The sequence below is a fragment of the Gopherus flavomarginatus genome, chromosome 8 (genome assembly GCF_025201925.1).
Source record: "Gopherus flavomarginatus isolate rGopFla2 chromosome 8, rGopFla2.mat.asm, whole genome shotgun sequence".
NCBI lineage: Eukaryota > Metazoa > Chordata > Testudines > Testudinidae > Gopherus > Gopherus flavomarginatus.
In genome coordinates, this window is record NC_066624.1 from 78114459 (window position 1) to 78133168 (window position 18710).

Consider the following 18710-nt stretch of genomic DNA (forward strand, 5'->3'; position numbering starts at 1 on the left):
ACATTATCATAATACTACTACTAAAGTTTCAGGTTTTAGAGTAGCAGCCGTGTTAGTCTGTATCCGCAAAAAGAAAAGGAGTCCTTGTGGCACCTTAGAGACTAACAAATTTATTTCAGCATGAGCTTTCATGAGCATCCGAAGAAGTGAGCTGTAGCTCATGAAAGCTCATGCTGAAATAAATTTGTTAGTCTCTAAGGTGCCACAAGTACTCCTGTTCTTTTTACTAAAGTTTCAGTCACCTGGACTTATTAATGGCTCATCAGATCTGGATGGGGAACATTTTATGGTTTATCGGGACAAGAAGCTGATAAGTGGGAATCCTAATAGATATTTGTGATAAATGGGTGATTTTTCTCACTGATGAAGTAGTTTTATTTATTTCTGAACATGAAGAAAGGCTGGAAGATACTGACCAGAATAGAGAAAATCCTGTACCCCAGAACTGGCTCTAGTTTTGTGGGGCCTTGTGCGAAGTAATATGCAGTGCTGAACTCAGCCTGGCCTATTAGGTTTCTCCTGACCCATGATCTCCAACCATTAGGCTCTGAATACTCTCTCTCATCATCACCCAAACCAAGCAACACCCCAGCAAGAATTTATGGTGGGCCTAGTTACTCAACCTTAGATGTCTAGACATGGGAAGAGAAACTAGCAGAACATCCACTTCCTTGTTCATTTTCTTTGTATTAGGTATATCAGTTTTCAGTTATAATGCAATCAAGGGTACTTTTATCAGCTATGGGTTTTCTGGGATTTTTGCTACACATTCCCGCCAATTTGCACATAGAACTATGCATCTGAAGCTCAGCTAACATTTCAGTTCAGCTTCAAGAGGTAAGGGATACGTCGCTGAGTGCTGGTAATGTTAATATGGTGTGGTTTTATTTCTTATAAGAAGATAATTTCCTAGTATAATTCCAAAGAGCTCTTCTATCATGGCATTAACAGCAAACATGCTATACAGTTTTGTTTTGCTTCACAACTGACACCTTTATAAGCGCCTTATAAACATATTTTGCAAACTATTAGCCTGATCCTGAAAGCATCATGTGATTAGAACCAATGAAGTACAGGTGAGAACAGGGAAGAGAATATAGCGAAGTGCAGTAATATTTCAAAAGCTAGGAAAGAAAAGGAGTGAATGTTACATTGAGCATTAAGGGCTAGATTGTGTAATTTACCCTTATTACAGGCCTCCCCAGATCCCTGCTGCCCCAAGGACAACTCAGGAGGCAAACCTGAGAGAGAATAGAACCACAGCCATGTTTCCTCTCCACCTTCCTGGGGGTGATTTGCTCCAAAGGGACTCTTCCCCTTGTGTGGAGTGATCCAAAGATGATCCTTTCCTCTTGAGCCTTAATCTTCCTACCCCTACACACCTACACTGGGGACAGGAATAATCCAGCCCTACCCAGGAGCTAGGTTATGTACCATGTAACTCCAATGAATCCATTCAACAGGTACTGCAACCTGGAACATCCTACTGATGATTTCAACGAAACACCATTTAAATACAACAAAGGAGAGAGTGTCAGGAGCTCAGAACCTAAGAGGTTAACTTCTGATTCTCTACAAAAAGATCCTGCATCTACCAGAAACAAATGACAGCAAGGGATGTGAATAGGTACTAAAGCAGAGCCTGCATGCAGTTCTTTCCCAATCTGTTCCCTTTTCTGTGCTAAACTAAGGATCGGAGGGTAGTGTTCGATGTATCGGGGATCAATTTATATTTATCGCGTTTTGTCTGGACGCGATAAATTGATCCGCTAATCGACGCCCGTACTCCACCTCGGCAGGAGGAGTAAGTGCAGTCAACGGGGGGCACCGCAGCAGTTGACTCACTGCCATGAGGACAGCCAGGCAAGTCGAACTAAAATACTTCGACTTCAGGTACGCAAATAGCATAGCTGAAGTTGTGTATCTTAGTTCAACTCCCCTCTCCCCTGCGCAGTGTAGACCATTCCTAAGCAGATACAGTCTCAGCCTAGGCTCAAATCCTTTTACAAATATTCCCAAGAAATCTCTTTGCTTCTTAAATATGTCTTAAATATGCTTGCCTCTTAAATATGTATCAGATAATGTACAAGATCACCCAGCTGGAATGTGGTATCATATTTGTATAACTCCAAATCACTTTTGATTTTGCTTTTAAAAAAAATTGGCAAGTGGTTGAAGTATGCAATAGTTTTTGGCAGTTTGCAAATACTGTGTAAAAATCCTCCTTGGGAGTTGGTACAAACTGTTGCATCAACTCACCTCTCAGACATTCTGGGGGGATTTTTTGTTGTTTGCCAAAACATGTCTTTTTTGTTTAATGAACATTTAAAATATACATAATTTTAAAAATAAACTGCACTAAATGAACATAAGAACGGCCACACAGGGTCAGAACGGCCACACAGGGTCAGACCAAAGGTCCATCGAGCCCAGGATCCTGTCTGCCGACAGTGGCCAATGCCAAGTGCCCCAGAGGGTGTGAACCTAACAGGTAATAATCAAGTGATCTCTCTCCTGCCATCCATCTCCACCCTCTGACAAACAGAGGCTAGGGATACCATTCCTTACCCATCCTGGCTAACAGCCATTAATGGACTTAACCTCCATGAATTTATCTAGTTCTCTTTTAAACGCTGTTATAGTTCTAGCCTTCACAACCTACTCAGGTAAGGAGTGTCACACGTTCACTGTGCGCTGTGTGAACAACTTCTTCCTTTTATTTGTTTGTTTTAAACCTGCTGTCCAATGAGAATGCACTGTTCTTTAGAAAATAATTGAAGTATAAATGAAAAAGTTAATTAAAATCAATTATTTAAATCAAGGCTTTCACATGGTGATTTAAATCATGATTTAAATTCCTGATTTAAATAGCCATGGTTTAAATCAATCCACCCTGCAAGACACAGACTGAAATATGTTCTGCCACACAACTGTGAATAGCAAATACATTTGTAAATATTAAAGTCTGCACAGAATTCACAAACAAACAAAGCCAATATCAGAACTGGTTCTGCTAGGAAATATTCTTTCCTATTGTCTGCACATGTTCAGTTTAAAACGTGATTGCTGAAATGTACTGTGTTTAATGAACATTTCCTGTAGTATTCTATGTTAGTTAGAAGGAACTTCACTCTTTTTACCTGGACAGTTCCAAAAGACGAGTAGCAGATGTGCTGAGAAGAGGCGAGAGGTTCTGAGATCAGGGTAAGCAGTACCACTCCTGGCAGAACCTGTCTCCAGGCTCATGCTTCGTCCACCTCACTACCTCAGCGATCCTGTTTTACTCTCTTATTTAATGCTGAGAACCTGCTGGTGGAAGATGGCTGAGAGTAGTTTCAGCAACCCTAGCGGAGCAGGGTTACAGAGCAAATGCATGCTTAGAGGCCAGTTGGCAGGTGAATGGAGAATAACAGGGGACTGGATGCTTTATGTTGGTGTCTGGTGTTTCTAGGGAGCTGTGGGTGCCCAAGGGGGATGAACAAGAAGTTCCTTAAGCATGTGGAAGGGTGGAGAAAAAGCCAGGGAAAGTGCTGGGGTCATGGCAGCACTGGAAATAAAGGAAGAGGAGAGATGAGATGAGTTAGCTTAGTTGTTATCCCTCACTTAGGAACCTGTCCTTAAGCTTCAAAAGATTAGAGCTACTGGGCCCAGTTTCACCCTTAGTCACTCCTCTGCAACCGATTGCAATGGGGTATACCGAAGGCCAGATGTGGCCCAAGTTCTGCTACACACACTGTTGTAACATGTTTGCAGATACTATATACTAAGGGGGAACATTTCAAAGTAATGGGGATATCTCGAGCAAACAAGTTACATTTTAAAAATTATTTCTACTACTGAGTTTATCCTTCTAAATGAAATAATTCCTGCATATGTACCAAAAAAATAAAAAGTGTTCCCCTGCATATTACCTATAGAGCAAACAAAAATCCCTGATGACATCCAGGTCATAGATCAAACCCCCAAGACCTTACAGAAAAGCCAAGGAAAACTGTGAGCGGCATGACCTTCAACTCCTAATAGGCTAGTGCAGGGGTAGGCAACCTATGGCACGTGTGCCGAATGTGGTATGCGAGCTGATTTTAAGCGGCACTCACACTGCCCAGGTCCTGGCCACTGGTCAGAGAGGCTCTGGATTTTAATTTAATTTTAAAAGAAGCTTCTTAAACATTTTTTTAAAAACTCATTTACTTTACATACAACAATAGTTTAGTTATATATTATAGACAGAGAAAAAGATCTTCTAAAAACGTTAAAATGTATTACTAGCACGTGAAACCTTAAATTAGAGTGAATAAATGAAGACTCGGCACACCACTTCTGAAAGGTTGCCTACCCCTGGGCTAGTGTTATAGCTGGCTTCTGAGGTTATTACTTATTTGTATTATCATAGTGCCTAGGAGTCCTAGTCATGGATCAATATCCCATTGTGCTAGATCATGTACAAAACAGTCCCCTGACACAGTCAATCAGACCGTTAAAATTATTATATACACCATTCTGCATGACAGTTGACCTGTGTTTTGGTCTGAGATGGGAACCCATCTATTTTCCATTCCACCTCCTTCAATTGTTCCTTTATTGAGAGAAATGTACAAGAATCCTATGACCAGACTATTGCTGTATTACAAAAGCCTAGCCCCAGGTTAAATTTGGTTGGATTTCCACCAGTGTAGTTGGCTTTGTACTTTCAAGAAAATACCAATAGTAATAGGGAAAAAATAGGATGTGATAGACAGCAGACAGAGAGAAGGGAGAGGAAACAGAAAATAGATGTTTTATAAAGCAGATCTGTTTCTGAATACTGACATCAGCAAGTCTGAAACAGCTGTAATATGGTTATTTTTCATTAGATAATTAGTTCAGTATAACACTATATATAGCAAACAATCAAATTCATCATTGTCACTATGTGCTTTGGATTAAATAATAGATCACAATTGTAAAATGTTAGAAAAGATTTTAAATCAGTTGTTAGAAGCACATATTAGTTTTTTTCCCCCTCAAGGGACATTAAAGGTTGACAGGCCCAAAATGTACCTTATCATTACTATAATACACCAATGGTCATCAAGAGTTAATGCCTTTCAATGAGTATCCCAGCCTGGGTCAGATCTGACCCCCCACACACACACACCAACCACCCTTTTCCATTCTATAAGAATGAACATTGGAACTGTTTAGAGGATATTGTTGTGTAAAGTCAGGGAGGAAGGTTCCCGCAGGAGACACTGTCATTTTCCCCTACTCCTCTGGCCAAAATTATGGCTGCTGGGAAGGCTACTTAATAAGGCACAATTTCTACAGGCATTAGAAGCCATTCATTTTATGGGGGTCAGGTAGAAAATTGTTGATTAATCAACCAGTCTTCCAAGAGCAGTGGCCATTTGCATGGGGCCAGATTCTGAAATAAGCTACACTAGTGACTTTGATAGAGCTATTCCGGATTTACATGGGTGTAGCCGAGACAAGAATCAAGCCCTGTGAGCTGCGATTGGTTGATGAAGAAGAAAAACTGTATCTGAGCCTGGAACAGCAGGAAAAGCTTTGGCACACTCTCTTCCTTCAGTTTTATAACCTAACCAAGAGTGAGCTGGATAAATGTTTATCCAGCAATCAAGGATTTTTTTTTCTACAAATAAAAAGAGGGTGGGAGGAAGGGAAAAATAGGACTTTAAAAAATAAAAATGAAAAAAAGCCCCAAGGATCTTCCAGCTAGAAAAAGAAGGAAGAAAGCCATGTCATTGATTGGAACATCTTGCTACATCAAGACAAAGTAATGAGAGCCAGTGATTAAAAAGGTAAAAGATATATTTGTAAAATTTAACAGCAACATACCAGTGTTATTTGAGATGAGAAGAAAAATATATTTTACACTTGGCTTCCGTCTTTCTCCTCAATGAGCTTTCCTTTGCCTCTTGATCTCTTCTGTCTCTCTCCCTCTCGTCTCTCCTCACCCCCACCCCCTGGACTGGCTTTTTCAGAAAGCCCATTTATCTTTACAGTGCTCACGCAATATCTCTCTTACAATTCTTACTTGTTTCCAAGTTAAGTCTACACACCCGTGTGTGCAGCCAGAGACTTTGGGACAGAGTCATTTACATCCATTTAAATTCAGCAGAACTCTACTCAAGCTAGTCTGTATTTACATTGGTAGAAACAAGATTTAAAATTGAGCCAAAGTCAGTAGTGGTATAAATGCTGGTGTGAGATATGTATTGGGCATACAGTACGTTGGTCAGGAAATGGACATGAGTGTTAATGGCAAAGTAGTCAAACTGGCACTGCTATGGCATTCTGAGGGTGTGCAGAACAACATACATTTACTTTGCATTCTATTTGAATCAACCTCAGGCTTTTGTAGTGAATAGGAACAGAGACTGGGAGCACTGATGGTACAGGAAATAAGTTAAATCTGGGCGAGGGGGTGGTGGGGGAAGTGCTGCTCTATCTTACATCCTCTTTGTCAGTTGCTTTTCCTGTTGCACCCTCTTGGCTTGTAAGATATTCACCTATCTAGGTTTGTAGAACAACTTACACACCCATCACTTTGGTATCTGAATGCCATCCAGCTACACTCATAGACAGTAAGGTCAGAAGGGACCATTATGATCATCTAGTCTGACTTCCTGCACAATGCAGGCCACAGAATCTCACCCATCCACTTCAATAACAAACCCCTAACCTATGTCTGAGTTGCTGAAGTCTTCAAATTGTGGTTTGAAGATCTCAAGTTGCAGAGAATCCTCTAGCAAGTGACCCATGCCCCATGCTGCAGAGGAAGGCGAAAAACCTCCAGGGCCTCTGCCAATCTGTCCTGGAGGAAAATTCCTTCCCAACCCCAAATATGGCAACCAGTTAAACCCTGAGCATGTGGGCAAGACTCACCAGCCAGCACCCAGGAAAGAATTCTCTGTAGTAACTCAGATCCCATCCTATCTAACATTCCATCACAGACCACTAGGCATACTTACCTGCTGATAATCAAAGATCATTCATTTTGCATAGAGTGTCAAATCAGTTCAAATTAAGTTATATTAGTTTATCACTTTGGCCCAGAGACTTTTCTAAAAGCTGGACTTATTTACTGCAGGCTACTGTTAGGCTGAGTTTTACCCTTAATACTTACCCATGGAAGTAAAATTTGCCAATAGATTTCTTTGAAAAGAGATTGAGGAGGCAAGGGAGTGCATTAGCCACAAAATAAAAAATCAAAATTGTAACCAGTGATAAGTTGAAACTTAAATTTTGGTTTGGTTTTGGTTTAACAGGAGAAGAGTGAAATGGCTTTGTTTTGTCCATACATCAGTTACCAGCAAAACATTGCTTCAATTAAAATCTTTAAGCTATATTGCTAACAATATATTAGCAATGGTAATGATACATATTTAAAATGAAAAATAGTATAATCTCTGTGGTACAACAGGGTAAAATGAACACATTAGAACAGACTTCTGCATCTAGGAAGATATGCAACATATCCAATTCCACACTGTAGAAATCTTGAGTTCAGATTCCATCTATTGATCTTAGGGTCACCACAATATCTATTGAAGTGTAAGTCTGAAACCGCTAAAGCCAATGATTCTGCCTCTTTGCAACAAGTAAAGATGGATTCTTTAATTTATTATTATGAAGATCTGGGAATATTACAGACTGCAGGAAAAATGTGTGTAATTATTTCTGACTATTTAGTATATGTCTGTCTTAATATTTACATCTATAACTACCTCTTTATTGTAAGAAAAGAAATTCTACCCATTGCTGTTCCTCAGGGAACATCACTCACTGGTTTACATGAAATTGTTATAAGAACAAAAGAGTGAACAAACATCAATGCAGGAATTGCCTTCTTGAGTGGTTTGGTTTGGGAAGGTCCTATGTGAAGTAACATGTCAGGCTCAAAAGAGGTCTCACCCTAAAAAGTACTAGTTCCCCCAAGTCCAAGGTTCCAGGACATCCTCCATGGCAATCTCCTTCCTTGCAGCCATTCCCTCTACATGCACTTGTGTAAGTTTGTACCCTCAGAAGACATGACCTCATGGACTGGCAAGTCAAGAGATGAATCTGAAGAGCAACTAGGGAATTCAATCTCTTTTATAACTTATTGTAACTGGAGTCAGACAGAATTGTTGACAAGGAATCAGAGATGGTGTTCCAGACAAGTAGCTCAAACATGCATGTGAATATATTTGTGTGTAAATGTGTTCGCAATGTAAGGCTCTGGGAAGAACAGGGAAATATGTGGCTACAAATGATCAAAGTCAGGAAATTCTGAGTTTTGTTCCCATCTCTACAACCTTCTTGCTGTGTGGCCTTGCACAGGTCACTTTACCTTTCTGTCTCAATTCCCCATCTGTAAAATTGGGGTAATAGAACAAACAATTTTTATCTTACAGGGACATTATGGGGAATACATTATTTAATGCCTGAAGAGCATTTCAGACCTGTGAAGTGCCGTATATGTGCTAAGTATTATATTATTGACAGCACCCTTCGTTAAACATTGTTGCTTTTCCAAGGTGATACTGCCACAGACTTTTCTCTGTTCCTTTATTTTCTGCCTCCATTGTACAGATGCATATTGCTTAATAATAGATAAGTTCCCTCCCACAAACAAGAGACAGGCTCTTCTTTGCCCTGTGAGAGGATGATTTGCTTATTCAACTCTAGCTTCCTCAGCACACACATTTTATACTCTGCCACCAGAATTCTGGCTACTTCTTACTGAGCCAATCTCCTCCCTGCACTTGTTCATCAATTCTTACTGACTACAGTGGCAAAACAAGCTTTTAACTTCTTTTAACACATCAGATCCAACCCAGCTCTGAGTGGGATGGATTCTATTCCTTCTCATCCATCATCAACAGAATTGTTGTTAAGTTCCAGCCAATTACAACTGTGCAAACCTATTGAACTCAATAGGTTGAGAAGTCATCACTGAGCATGTAGAATCATTTGTTACAAGAAAAAAGTCTCTGAAAGACAATAATCAATGAATCCCACAATAGTACTGTTGGAGAGTAACTTTTCTTGGGACAAATGGATTGTATGTATCATTTACATTACTTCCCCTACTCCAAAACTCTTCTGCCAACAATTTATATAAAGTAAAGGCCTGCTTCTTCCTCAAGTCCATGGCAAAATTCTCATTGTATGCAATGGAAGTAGGATAAGACCCTATAGCCAGGGATTAAATTCTCACAGAATATTTTCAGGAGCCCCAGGGCTTGGGGCTTCTGCCCCACAAAGCATGCCAGGGCTCCCGCGGGTTTGAAAATATTTACCGAATACTCTGAAATGCTCCAGCTGAATTTAAGCCCTGCCTATATCTAAAGTATAAAGGCAAATGTCAAGTGTGTTCACAAACCAAGATAAAGATGGAAGTTTACCCTTAAAAGGAAAAATATAAGAATATTTTATTTACACTGTTGATTTTGATCTCTCAAGCCCTAGAGATTTTTTCTATTTAAGAGACAGGTTTTCTGATGCGCCACACAGAGTTGGCATCAGGTCCTTTTGTTGAACCAGTAGCATCTGGATTACTGACCTTCAGAACAATGTGCTAATCTCTTCTATTTCACTGAAGGTTTGCTTAACACTGAATCATGGTTAGGAGACCTTGAAATGATGTGTAGGGATGGGCACCTATTGATGGTAATTATTATAGGGAGTACAGATACTGTATTGGTTTTAATTAAGTAAATGCCTATATAATGATGCAATAAGTGCATCACAGATCAAAATTTACATAGAAGTTAATAAATATTATGCAACAGAACCTGAAGCACACTTTTGTCGAGTTACATTTCAGACACACAACAAGGCTATGTCTCCAGCCCCTGTGAAAACATACTGGGCCTGACTCTGATCTCCCCCTCACTGGTTTTATAGAAATACAATTCCATTGACTTCAATGGAGTTACTTCTGATTTACATCAGAGCAAGTGAGATGAGAATCTGTCCCAACAGACTTTCTCCAGATTGTCACCTGTGTAACAGAGCCAAATCTGACCTCTGTCTGCCACTGACGCATACTGTATACTTGGGAAAGTCACTTCACCTTTCTGTTTTTCCATGTATACAAAGGGGAATAATGATACTTCTCTTGCTTTTCAAAGTGCATTGAGATCTAGGGATGAAAAACGCTATACAGGAGTTAAGTGTGATTATTTTGCTATTGCTGAATTCAAGTCATAGTATGTTGATAAAAGTACAAAAGGTTATTGGCCTGTGTATAAACTGGACATTGAGAAAAAACACTGTATCCTCCACACATATCAACCTTTGTTCTTATTCTATCAGCTGTCACAAATACAACAGCATGTATCATCAGAAAAGACAAAGAGCAATCTAGGAGGCTAAATTCAATGTCTTTTCAGTCATGTGCTTTCAAAGCAAAAATTTCTCCCCAAATGTTACCCCTCTCTTTCTAAACACTTTACTTACCAACTGATTTACATAGTTCTGAGTAACATCTATGTACAGAGATGTCTTCATTCCTTTTAGTCCTTTTTCCTTTGCTTGAGTCTCTTCCTTTTTTGTTTTTCCTCTTACACACATACTGTTTATGATTGTTTACATTCTATGCTGATTTTTTTAACCTCATACCCACACTAACACTTTGTTGATTTCATACTAAATTGGAGTGAGGTCATCAATGGGATGTCCTCCTAAAATGTATGAATTAATGTGACAGGCTGCTAAGTGCTGAGCCACTGATCACACTGAATCAATTCATACAACTCCTGAGTGGCCACTGGATGCTCATTTCCTGTGGCTCCAGGATTCTGTTCAGGTTCAGAGACGAGGTTATATCCTCAGCCATCAGGCACTTCTTTCTGTTTTTCTTGTCTCATTTATACCATTTCCCAGATCTAAGTATCTTTAGGAATACATCTAAGACAATGATTAATAATCCACCTTATCAGGATTTCAGACTAATATAAATTGAAAAAATCAGCCAACAGAGACATCAGACTGGTTTTCTGTCATGACTAGAATGCTGGAATCCTCTGCTGTGAACGTGATGCCTACAAAATTCATGTCAATGACTAGGTACTTGGTAAACAGTGGTTACAGAACATTACACTTACAGTTTTCTCACTGTTGCCTTGTCTTTCACTTATCTGCTTGCTGTATTCACCTGCTTTCTCTCATCTTATACTGAAAATGTATGCCCTTTGAGGCACAGCCCATGTTTTTATGTGAGTGCAGTGCCTAGCACAGTTGGAGATAGGGTCTAGGTATTGCCATAATACAAACAACGAATAAGAACCAAATGTTCAAGTGAAAGTCATTATGAGCTGAGGAACCCAGAGAACCTTGGGTCACATTTCAGTTAATGTGCAATAAATGAATTTCATAAAGAGAGGTCTCATTTTTCTGCCTTCTTTTTCTCTTCCTCTTTTTCCTTTCATCTACATTTGTCAAATGGCTGAAATCACATTAAAATGGGGAACCAAATCCTCCTACATCTCCCTGAATCCTTTACCACATCACATTCAGTAGGGTCAAGCAGAATTCCTGAGATAACTACAACTGCATTAGAATGTTTGTGTTGATGAATGGAGAGAGATGCAAGTGTAAGCTAATTTATAAAACTGTAGAACAAAGTACAGGTGCCCAGTTGCTGGAAGTACTTAGGAGTAAATTGCTCTATGCAGCACTTCAGAGATTGCTTTCTAATCTAGCTCATGTGATTTACAGATTTCACTTCTGGTCCATGTAATAAATAGGCTTGAAAAAACAATTTCACAAGGTATGAAGCAAGAGGGAGGCTTGGCACAGTTATTCTGTATAGAAGATACTTTAAAAAATACTATCTTCTCTGAATACCTTAATACTGAAATATATTACCTCATAGTCTATTTCCATTGCAACAAGCACAAAGATTAAATGGGACTCACTCTCCCCTGAAAGATGGACTAAGTGCCTGGAGACACAGGACCAGTACCTCAGCTGACAGCTCCACTGAAAGACTGGATTACAACAGCTAAGGATCCAGCCACAATATGTAATTATTTTTGGTGTACGTTGTATTTTTAGGACCAGATCTTGCATTCCTGGGGCATCCAAATCTCTTAGTGCCTTCAAATATGAAAACTTCATAATAAACCAGGCATGATCACTTAAGCTCCTGAAATCATTACGACTAAGGTTAGTTGGATGCAAATGCTCTTTTGCATGTCCGTTTAACAGTCTCTAGCACGTTATCCATACATAAACTTCACTGATCTACCACAGACCAAGCGACAATCTGCTGGCTCACACATGCATTTTACTAGGATTAAGAAGAAGGATTGAAGGCTGCTTTCTCATATTGCCCTTTCAACAAACATGAAATCCATTGAAAACAGTACTATTACTGCCATGTCTAAGAATCCTAAAGCAGCTCTTTCTTTTGAAACTACTTAGTGCTCCACATCATTACAGAGTCTAACTGCAAAGCCTGATAGCAATTTATTTCAGGTGCAATCCTATTTAACTTTAATGGTAACTGACTGCTTTTAATGGTAGAACGAAATAATCCCCCAGATCTGGGGAAACAGAAAAAACATGTACAAGGGAAAGAGCATTTATTTTAGCCTGCTACTGCTCCGTAGCTTTTTTGGTGGGCAACACTCTCAATCTAGTCTAAGCCTAAACCAGCCCAAATGGAAAGCTAGACTTTGCACCCCAAATCTCACCTACTCCACAAGGAAGTGGGGATCAACAATGTCCCCCCTCAACTTACTAATGAACTTTATGAGGGTTTTCTGTGGGACACAGATCTGCACAAGAGAAGGGGGGACTGAATGGGCTGTTGATAAAAGTGAGTGGCCTCACATTGGGTGAAGGTGGGGCCTAAGAAACACACACTAACTAAACTGGCCCATGAGAGGTGAAGTCTAAATTATCTGTTTTCCAGGGCCACTTTTGTAATGAGGAAATCCATTTGAGACCAGAAGGAATCCCTGAAAGCACAGCTCCATAGGGAATGGACATGGGCTGCCAGTGGCTCAAAGCTGGCGGCGGGTCCTCTGGTTGGCACTGACCTCCTATGGATTCCTGAGAATCCCTCAGGTTTATAGACTCAGACTCATAGACTTTAAGGTCAGAAGGGACCATATGAGAATCCAGTCTGACCTCCTGCACAACACAGGCCATACAATCTCACCCATCCACTTCTGTAACAAACCCCTAACCTAGTCTGAGTTATTGAAGTCTTCAGATTGTGGTTTGAAGATCTCAAGCTGCAGAGAATCTTCCAGCAAGTGATCCATGCCCCATGCTGCAGAGGAAGGCGAAAAACCTCCAGGGCCTCTGCCAATCTGCCCTGGAGGAAAACTCCTTCCCGGCCCCAAATATGGCGATCAGTTAAACCCTGAGCATGTGGGCAAGACTCACCAGCCAGCACCCAGAAAAGAATTCTCTGTAGTTTGTGGGTAGACCCCACATTTCATTCCAAAGGGGGGCAAATCCCACTCACTGACAATCTGATCTGGGGGGAACACTTCAAGGGGATCTTTGCAGAGAGATCCTCTTTCTTAGCCCCCTCTCCCAGTGGGGGCATGATGCAGCCCAGATTATATGTAATTTTGGACTGTGACAGGGCTACCAAAGTGTATTGCATATCAGCTCCAGTCTGAACTGAAACAAGACTATGCTTTTACTCTAAGTGGTGTGCCGAGTCTTCATTTATTTACTCTAATTTAAGGTTTCGCGTGCCAGTAATACATTTTAATGTTTTTAAAAGTCTTGTAATAAATAACTAAACTATTGTTGCATATAAAGTAAATAAGGTTTTTAAAATGTTTAAGATGCTTCGTTTAAAATTAAATTAAAATGCAGAGTCCCCTGGACTGGTGGCCAGGACCTGGGTAGTATGAGTACCGCTGAAATTCAGCTCGCGTGCCGCCTTCGGCGCGCGTGCCATAGGTTGCCTACCCCTGCTCTAAGCATTATAACAGATTTGATGGGGTAGTCAGTACTTTTGCGCACTGCACTTTCTTTAGGTCCCTTGTCACAGCATATTCCATGCAATCCTAGTAATTATTAGTGTCAGAGATACAATTATTTTTAAACTCCTCTGACGGAAGTTATTTAACTTTTAATTAAAAAGAATAAACTGTGCATTATGTGGGAACCACAGTTTAAAAACAACAGATTAAGGTAAAAGAGCTACAGTGATGAAATGAGTCTCTTTCATTCCCATGACAAGTTATCAACACCACAAATACTGGACCAGATGTTCAGCTGGTGTAAGCTGGCATTACTAGGGTCTGACCCATTGGTGTCTTACCATAGTTACCATGACTGCAACACAGTATTTCTAACCCTCTGTTCATCTCACAATAGGTATAAATTACCTATTGTTCCCAGTGCCCACTTATATATAAATCAACATACATAATGATACGGTAAGGTATCAGTGAACACACTCTGGACTTCTTTATAATGTGCTTTAGTGAAGAGTCTCTTTGTATCATTCAAATGATGTACCTGATGGCTCTGATGTACACTGTCTATAATAATGACTGCAGTGGTTTTGTAATATGATTACTACATAATAGTAATACAGTATCAAATAATTGTTATATAAGAAATGAAATGTGATTATAACGCATCCCTTTCAAAAGTCTGAAAACTATAACAGTGTCTATATCCAGGGAGGAAGTGTGGTAACTAAGTAGTTCATATATTGTTCATCTCAAAAAATGCTTTAAATAAGGAAATGCTCTGTCACACACTGGTTGATCAAACAAAATCCTAATAATGATGTGCAGTGCTTGTTTTATTTCAATCACAGCTTAAGTTAAAAATAAATGTCTAATTCAGAGAGTAAACAACACTCATGTAAAGGCTGATAATCTTTCAAAATGAGGAGATACAGAACAGAGACACTCACTAGCCAGCTAACAAATTTTATTTTTTCATTTAAAAGGTAGCTCAGAGTTTTGAAACTAATAAATCAGCAAAAAATTTCTATCATACAAACAGTCTGTTGCAAGGACCTCTGGGAAGGTAATTTGCATACACCTTGATATACATTCTGTCTGCATCCTGGTTGAGGCAAAAGTTTCCTATGATGAACAGACTTTGTGCACAATTTCTGAGCTGGCACTTTGGAATTCAGAACATGAAATAAAATACTTTAAACAACATTAGTTCTAATGCTTGTAATATATCTTATAACACTTACAAAACACAAAGGCAAGTTAAATGACAGTGTTGCTTTATAGACAGCATATGTGCACTTCACAGTTCCAGCTAAAGATAAGAGTAAAATTTCAGCTCTGTTAATAACAAAGACAGCAAATCTACCAAAAAGCTAGTACACACTTGCAAACAGTCTATCAAATGCTCTTTTCTCCCATCTACATAGTTAAAGTCAATAAATCACATAACATCTGTAATAATAATCCTGTCAGCTATGTCTGTTTGCTAGAAGTATACTGTACCATTATGGTGAGAGTTCTAGGTCTGTTCATTTCATCATCACTATCCAGTGGCAGAATTTCATGTGACAATTCCTCTTGTCGTCGTCTACAAATATGTGGACAGTTCCTCTGTACCACAGAACGAAAGGCTTGAAGCAGAACAATGCTGGCAGCACAACCCATATCTGCATCCTGAAGCCTACAAAATAACTTCTATGTTTATGCTATGTTTGAAAAACAGTGGCTCCTTGTCCCTGAAAACAGCCTACAATGCAGCTGCAGCCAGTTAGCTCTCCAATCGGCTCCCTGAATTCTGATCATCTGATCACAACCAAATAGCTTGGATGCAGATATAGGAAAGATTTCATCTGATCCACTGAAACTAAACACATGCATGTAGTATTAAGATATTTTTCTCTGTGTGTGCTTCTGAATTCATGTCAGAACATTTGCTTCTTGTCTTTTACAATAATCCTACTCTGAATCCAGTTTAGTGGAACTGAAAGCATTAAAATTCCCAGTTCAAATAAACCAGCTGTTTATTAAAAATTGACAGGAGCAATTTAAATGACTGGTAATAATCACCTGCAGGAAAATAAGTAATGGCATCAAATCAGTAAACATAGCGCTGACAGTAAGACAGACAGATATCTAAAATTCTCAATGTAGAGTGTTTTTTCCTGAGAAAAGAAACTGGTTATAGCTCACTGAAGGATCTGAGCTGCAATTTTTACATTTTGTCATTTTCTGAAATACAGTGAGCTTACTTGAGTTGGAAAATGTAATGAGCAATAACAAATGCAAAAATATGGACTGCTTCTCCCAGTTCATGTTAAAATATCAGTGTCTCAATAAGAAATGCCAGTGTTCAGCTCTGAAATGCCTCTCAATAATACAGTTGTTGTGTGTTCCCACACATGCAGTTGTTCTGCAGACTAATACATTTTTACATTTACATAGGCAGCTTGTGTGAAGAAGGATCTTTGCTAATGAGGTCTTATGTTGAAGTAAAGCACAGCTGACCTTCTAAGAAAGGTAATTGTAAAATGTTTTAATGTTTTATCAGTAAGAATTCAGGCTGTTAGCAGTTAACAACTTAGCCTTCTGACTCCTGCCAGAGAAGTCATTCAGAAATCAGTAAAAGCTATGCTTAGAAATCATATGATCATCTTGGAAACATAACAATGTCTAATGATATATAGTGTAAGGTAATATTACTTCAGAGGAAGTTAGCACTAAAAATATCTAGCAGAAAATGGATTTCTCTTAAAATGTGAACTAAGAATTTCCAAATAGTGTTTCCAGTGCAACAGCTTTCCCTTAAACAAATATGTACCCAAAAATACAATTACTAGTATATTACATAAAGGTGCTGTTCATATTGAAGGCAATGATAGTTTTGCCAGTGATTTGCATGGGGGCATGAGCAGGCCTGTAATTTTCTGTTAATATGATGTTTGGAAATACTGTTCCTTTAAGCATAAAATGGGAACAGGACCCACACTGTTCCTTGGGACCATTTTAGGCTGGGATTGATCAGGCTTTAATTGCGCAGTAATCTGTCAAAAGACAACATCGTTTTAATTAAATCATCTGCCAGAGAAGTGAAATGTGTTCTTTAAAAGCATTGCACTTGCTGCCAGTATTTCTTGTCTCTCTCTTTTCAGTGCTTATGAAAAGAAAGCTAATAGCACTAGCAGGCACTGCACAAACTCACTCACAGCTTTGTCAATGCACCTCAGTCCTAACATAAAACAATCCTGGCTCTGCTACCTCCAAATCTCTCACTGGGCACAGATGTTCAGTCTCATATAGACAAAACCATCACACATAAATATCCACACTAAAGAGGAGGCCCCATGTCATACATACGCTTATTAGTTTAACTTTTCTAATAGGCTCACAACAGCCCAGTGGCACAGCTGTGTAATTTCCATACCAAATCAGTCATCTCGCCTGCTTTTTGGGGCATTGTTTATATTTTCATCAATCCCCAAACTGCTCCAGTACTGGAGTTGACACCTTGGCCACACATAAAATACGCTTGGCAACCTGTGGGACACATATTCCTAACTCTAATTCCAGCAGCATCAATCTGGGTCTGGTTTATTTCCTGCACAGTTTTTGTAGCTGGCTGTTAGGTGACTGTTCTACTGCCTTGGGGGTTGTTAATGGCTCTCTTGTGCTCCTGGATAGTAATTTCTTTTGCTCATACAGTATTCAGTTGTGAAAGCTGAAGGGGATTTTTATGAAGTTTGGTTTCCATGATAACACAGAGTCCAATTCTGCCATCCATACTACGCTGAATAATATCCGAGATCTTCATACAGAGCCCAATGAAATCAAAGACCTCCATTTATTTCAACAAACTCTGAATCAGGTCCATACTCTGCAAGTGGTCCCATGACTTCAGTAGGATTACTTGTAAAGGAAGGTATTATTCCATATAAAGTATGAGTGTAGAAAATTGACCTTTTGTCCTCCACTCTTAAAAAGGGGGAAATAATTAATGAAAACCTAGTTCCAAAACTGTACTCAGTAAGCCAAACCCCTTGAAACTGGATTCCAAAGTGTGTTCAAATCCTGGAAAATAAAGCAAAGTCAAAGTAAAAGAACTTTGTTTTAAGGAAATTTTGTTAAAGCATAACAGGCTCAAGGGAAGGAATCCTCAAATCCAGCAATACAATGGCTGTATGTACACACAGATGCCTCAGAGCCATCAAAATAAGACAGCCCTTTAGGTATCTTTTAAATTTATATTACACCTATATTATATCTATTAACAGTGTTGTCTTATCCTGTTGAAGCCAAGAGCAAAACTCCCATCACGTTCAGTGGTGCAGCATTAGGCACTATCTCATGATAGCTAGTACCTTGCTACATAAGATGAAGTCAATGGAGCCATTTGATGATTAAGTTTATGCTCAGTGTGAGGGTATCATAGCTCATTTAAGAGGCAATTGTTCAGAATTACTGTGTCTGCAGAGTCTGAGGTAGGCAAGCAGAACTGAAAAAGAGAGACACCTGCCTTCCGCACTGTATCAAGGACCAGATTCTGAAAAAGAGAGCATGCTCAAACCCTGCTGACGTCACGATCAGGCCACCAAAATCAGCCAGAGGGAAGGGCTCTCAGTACCTCATGCTGCTGGAAAGTGGCTTTCAGAGGTTCTAAATGACTAATTAAATAGTCTATTATTTCATTTTAAACAGTATTAATAAGATAAAAGCTATTTGGATTCAGATTGTGCAATTTGAAACTTCGGATTTTTTTTTTTTACACTATCAATG

The 18710-nt window shown here is 39.3% G+C and overlaps 1 protein-coding gene across 7 annotated transcripts in view; it reads right to left on the reverse strand.

The window, feature by feature from the left end:
• Nucleotides 1-18710, reverse strand: part of DOCK10 (dedicator of cytokinesis 10) — a 240443-nt gene that overhangs the window by 179952 nt on the left and 41781 nt on the right. For 5 of the 7 annotated variants that reach the window (XM_050963971.1, XM_050963967.1, XM_050963962.1 and 2 more), the window contains exon 1: nt 15444-15655. The exons of the other annotated variants lie outside the window; for them this stretch is intronic. In XM_050963971.1, coding sequence (XP_050819928.1) covers nt 15444-15605 — 162 coding nt within the window. In that variant the 5' untranslated portion in view covers nt 15606-15655. Of the gene's footprint in view, nt 1-15443; nt 15656-18710 lie in introns of those variants that run through there. 7 annotated transcript variants of the gene reach the window in all.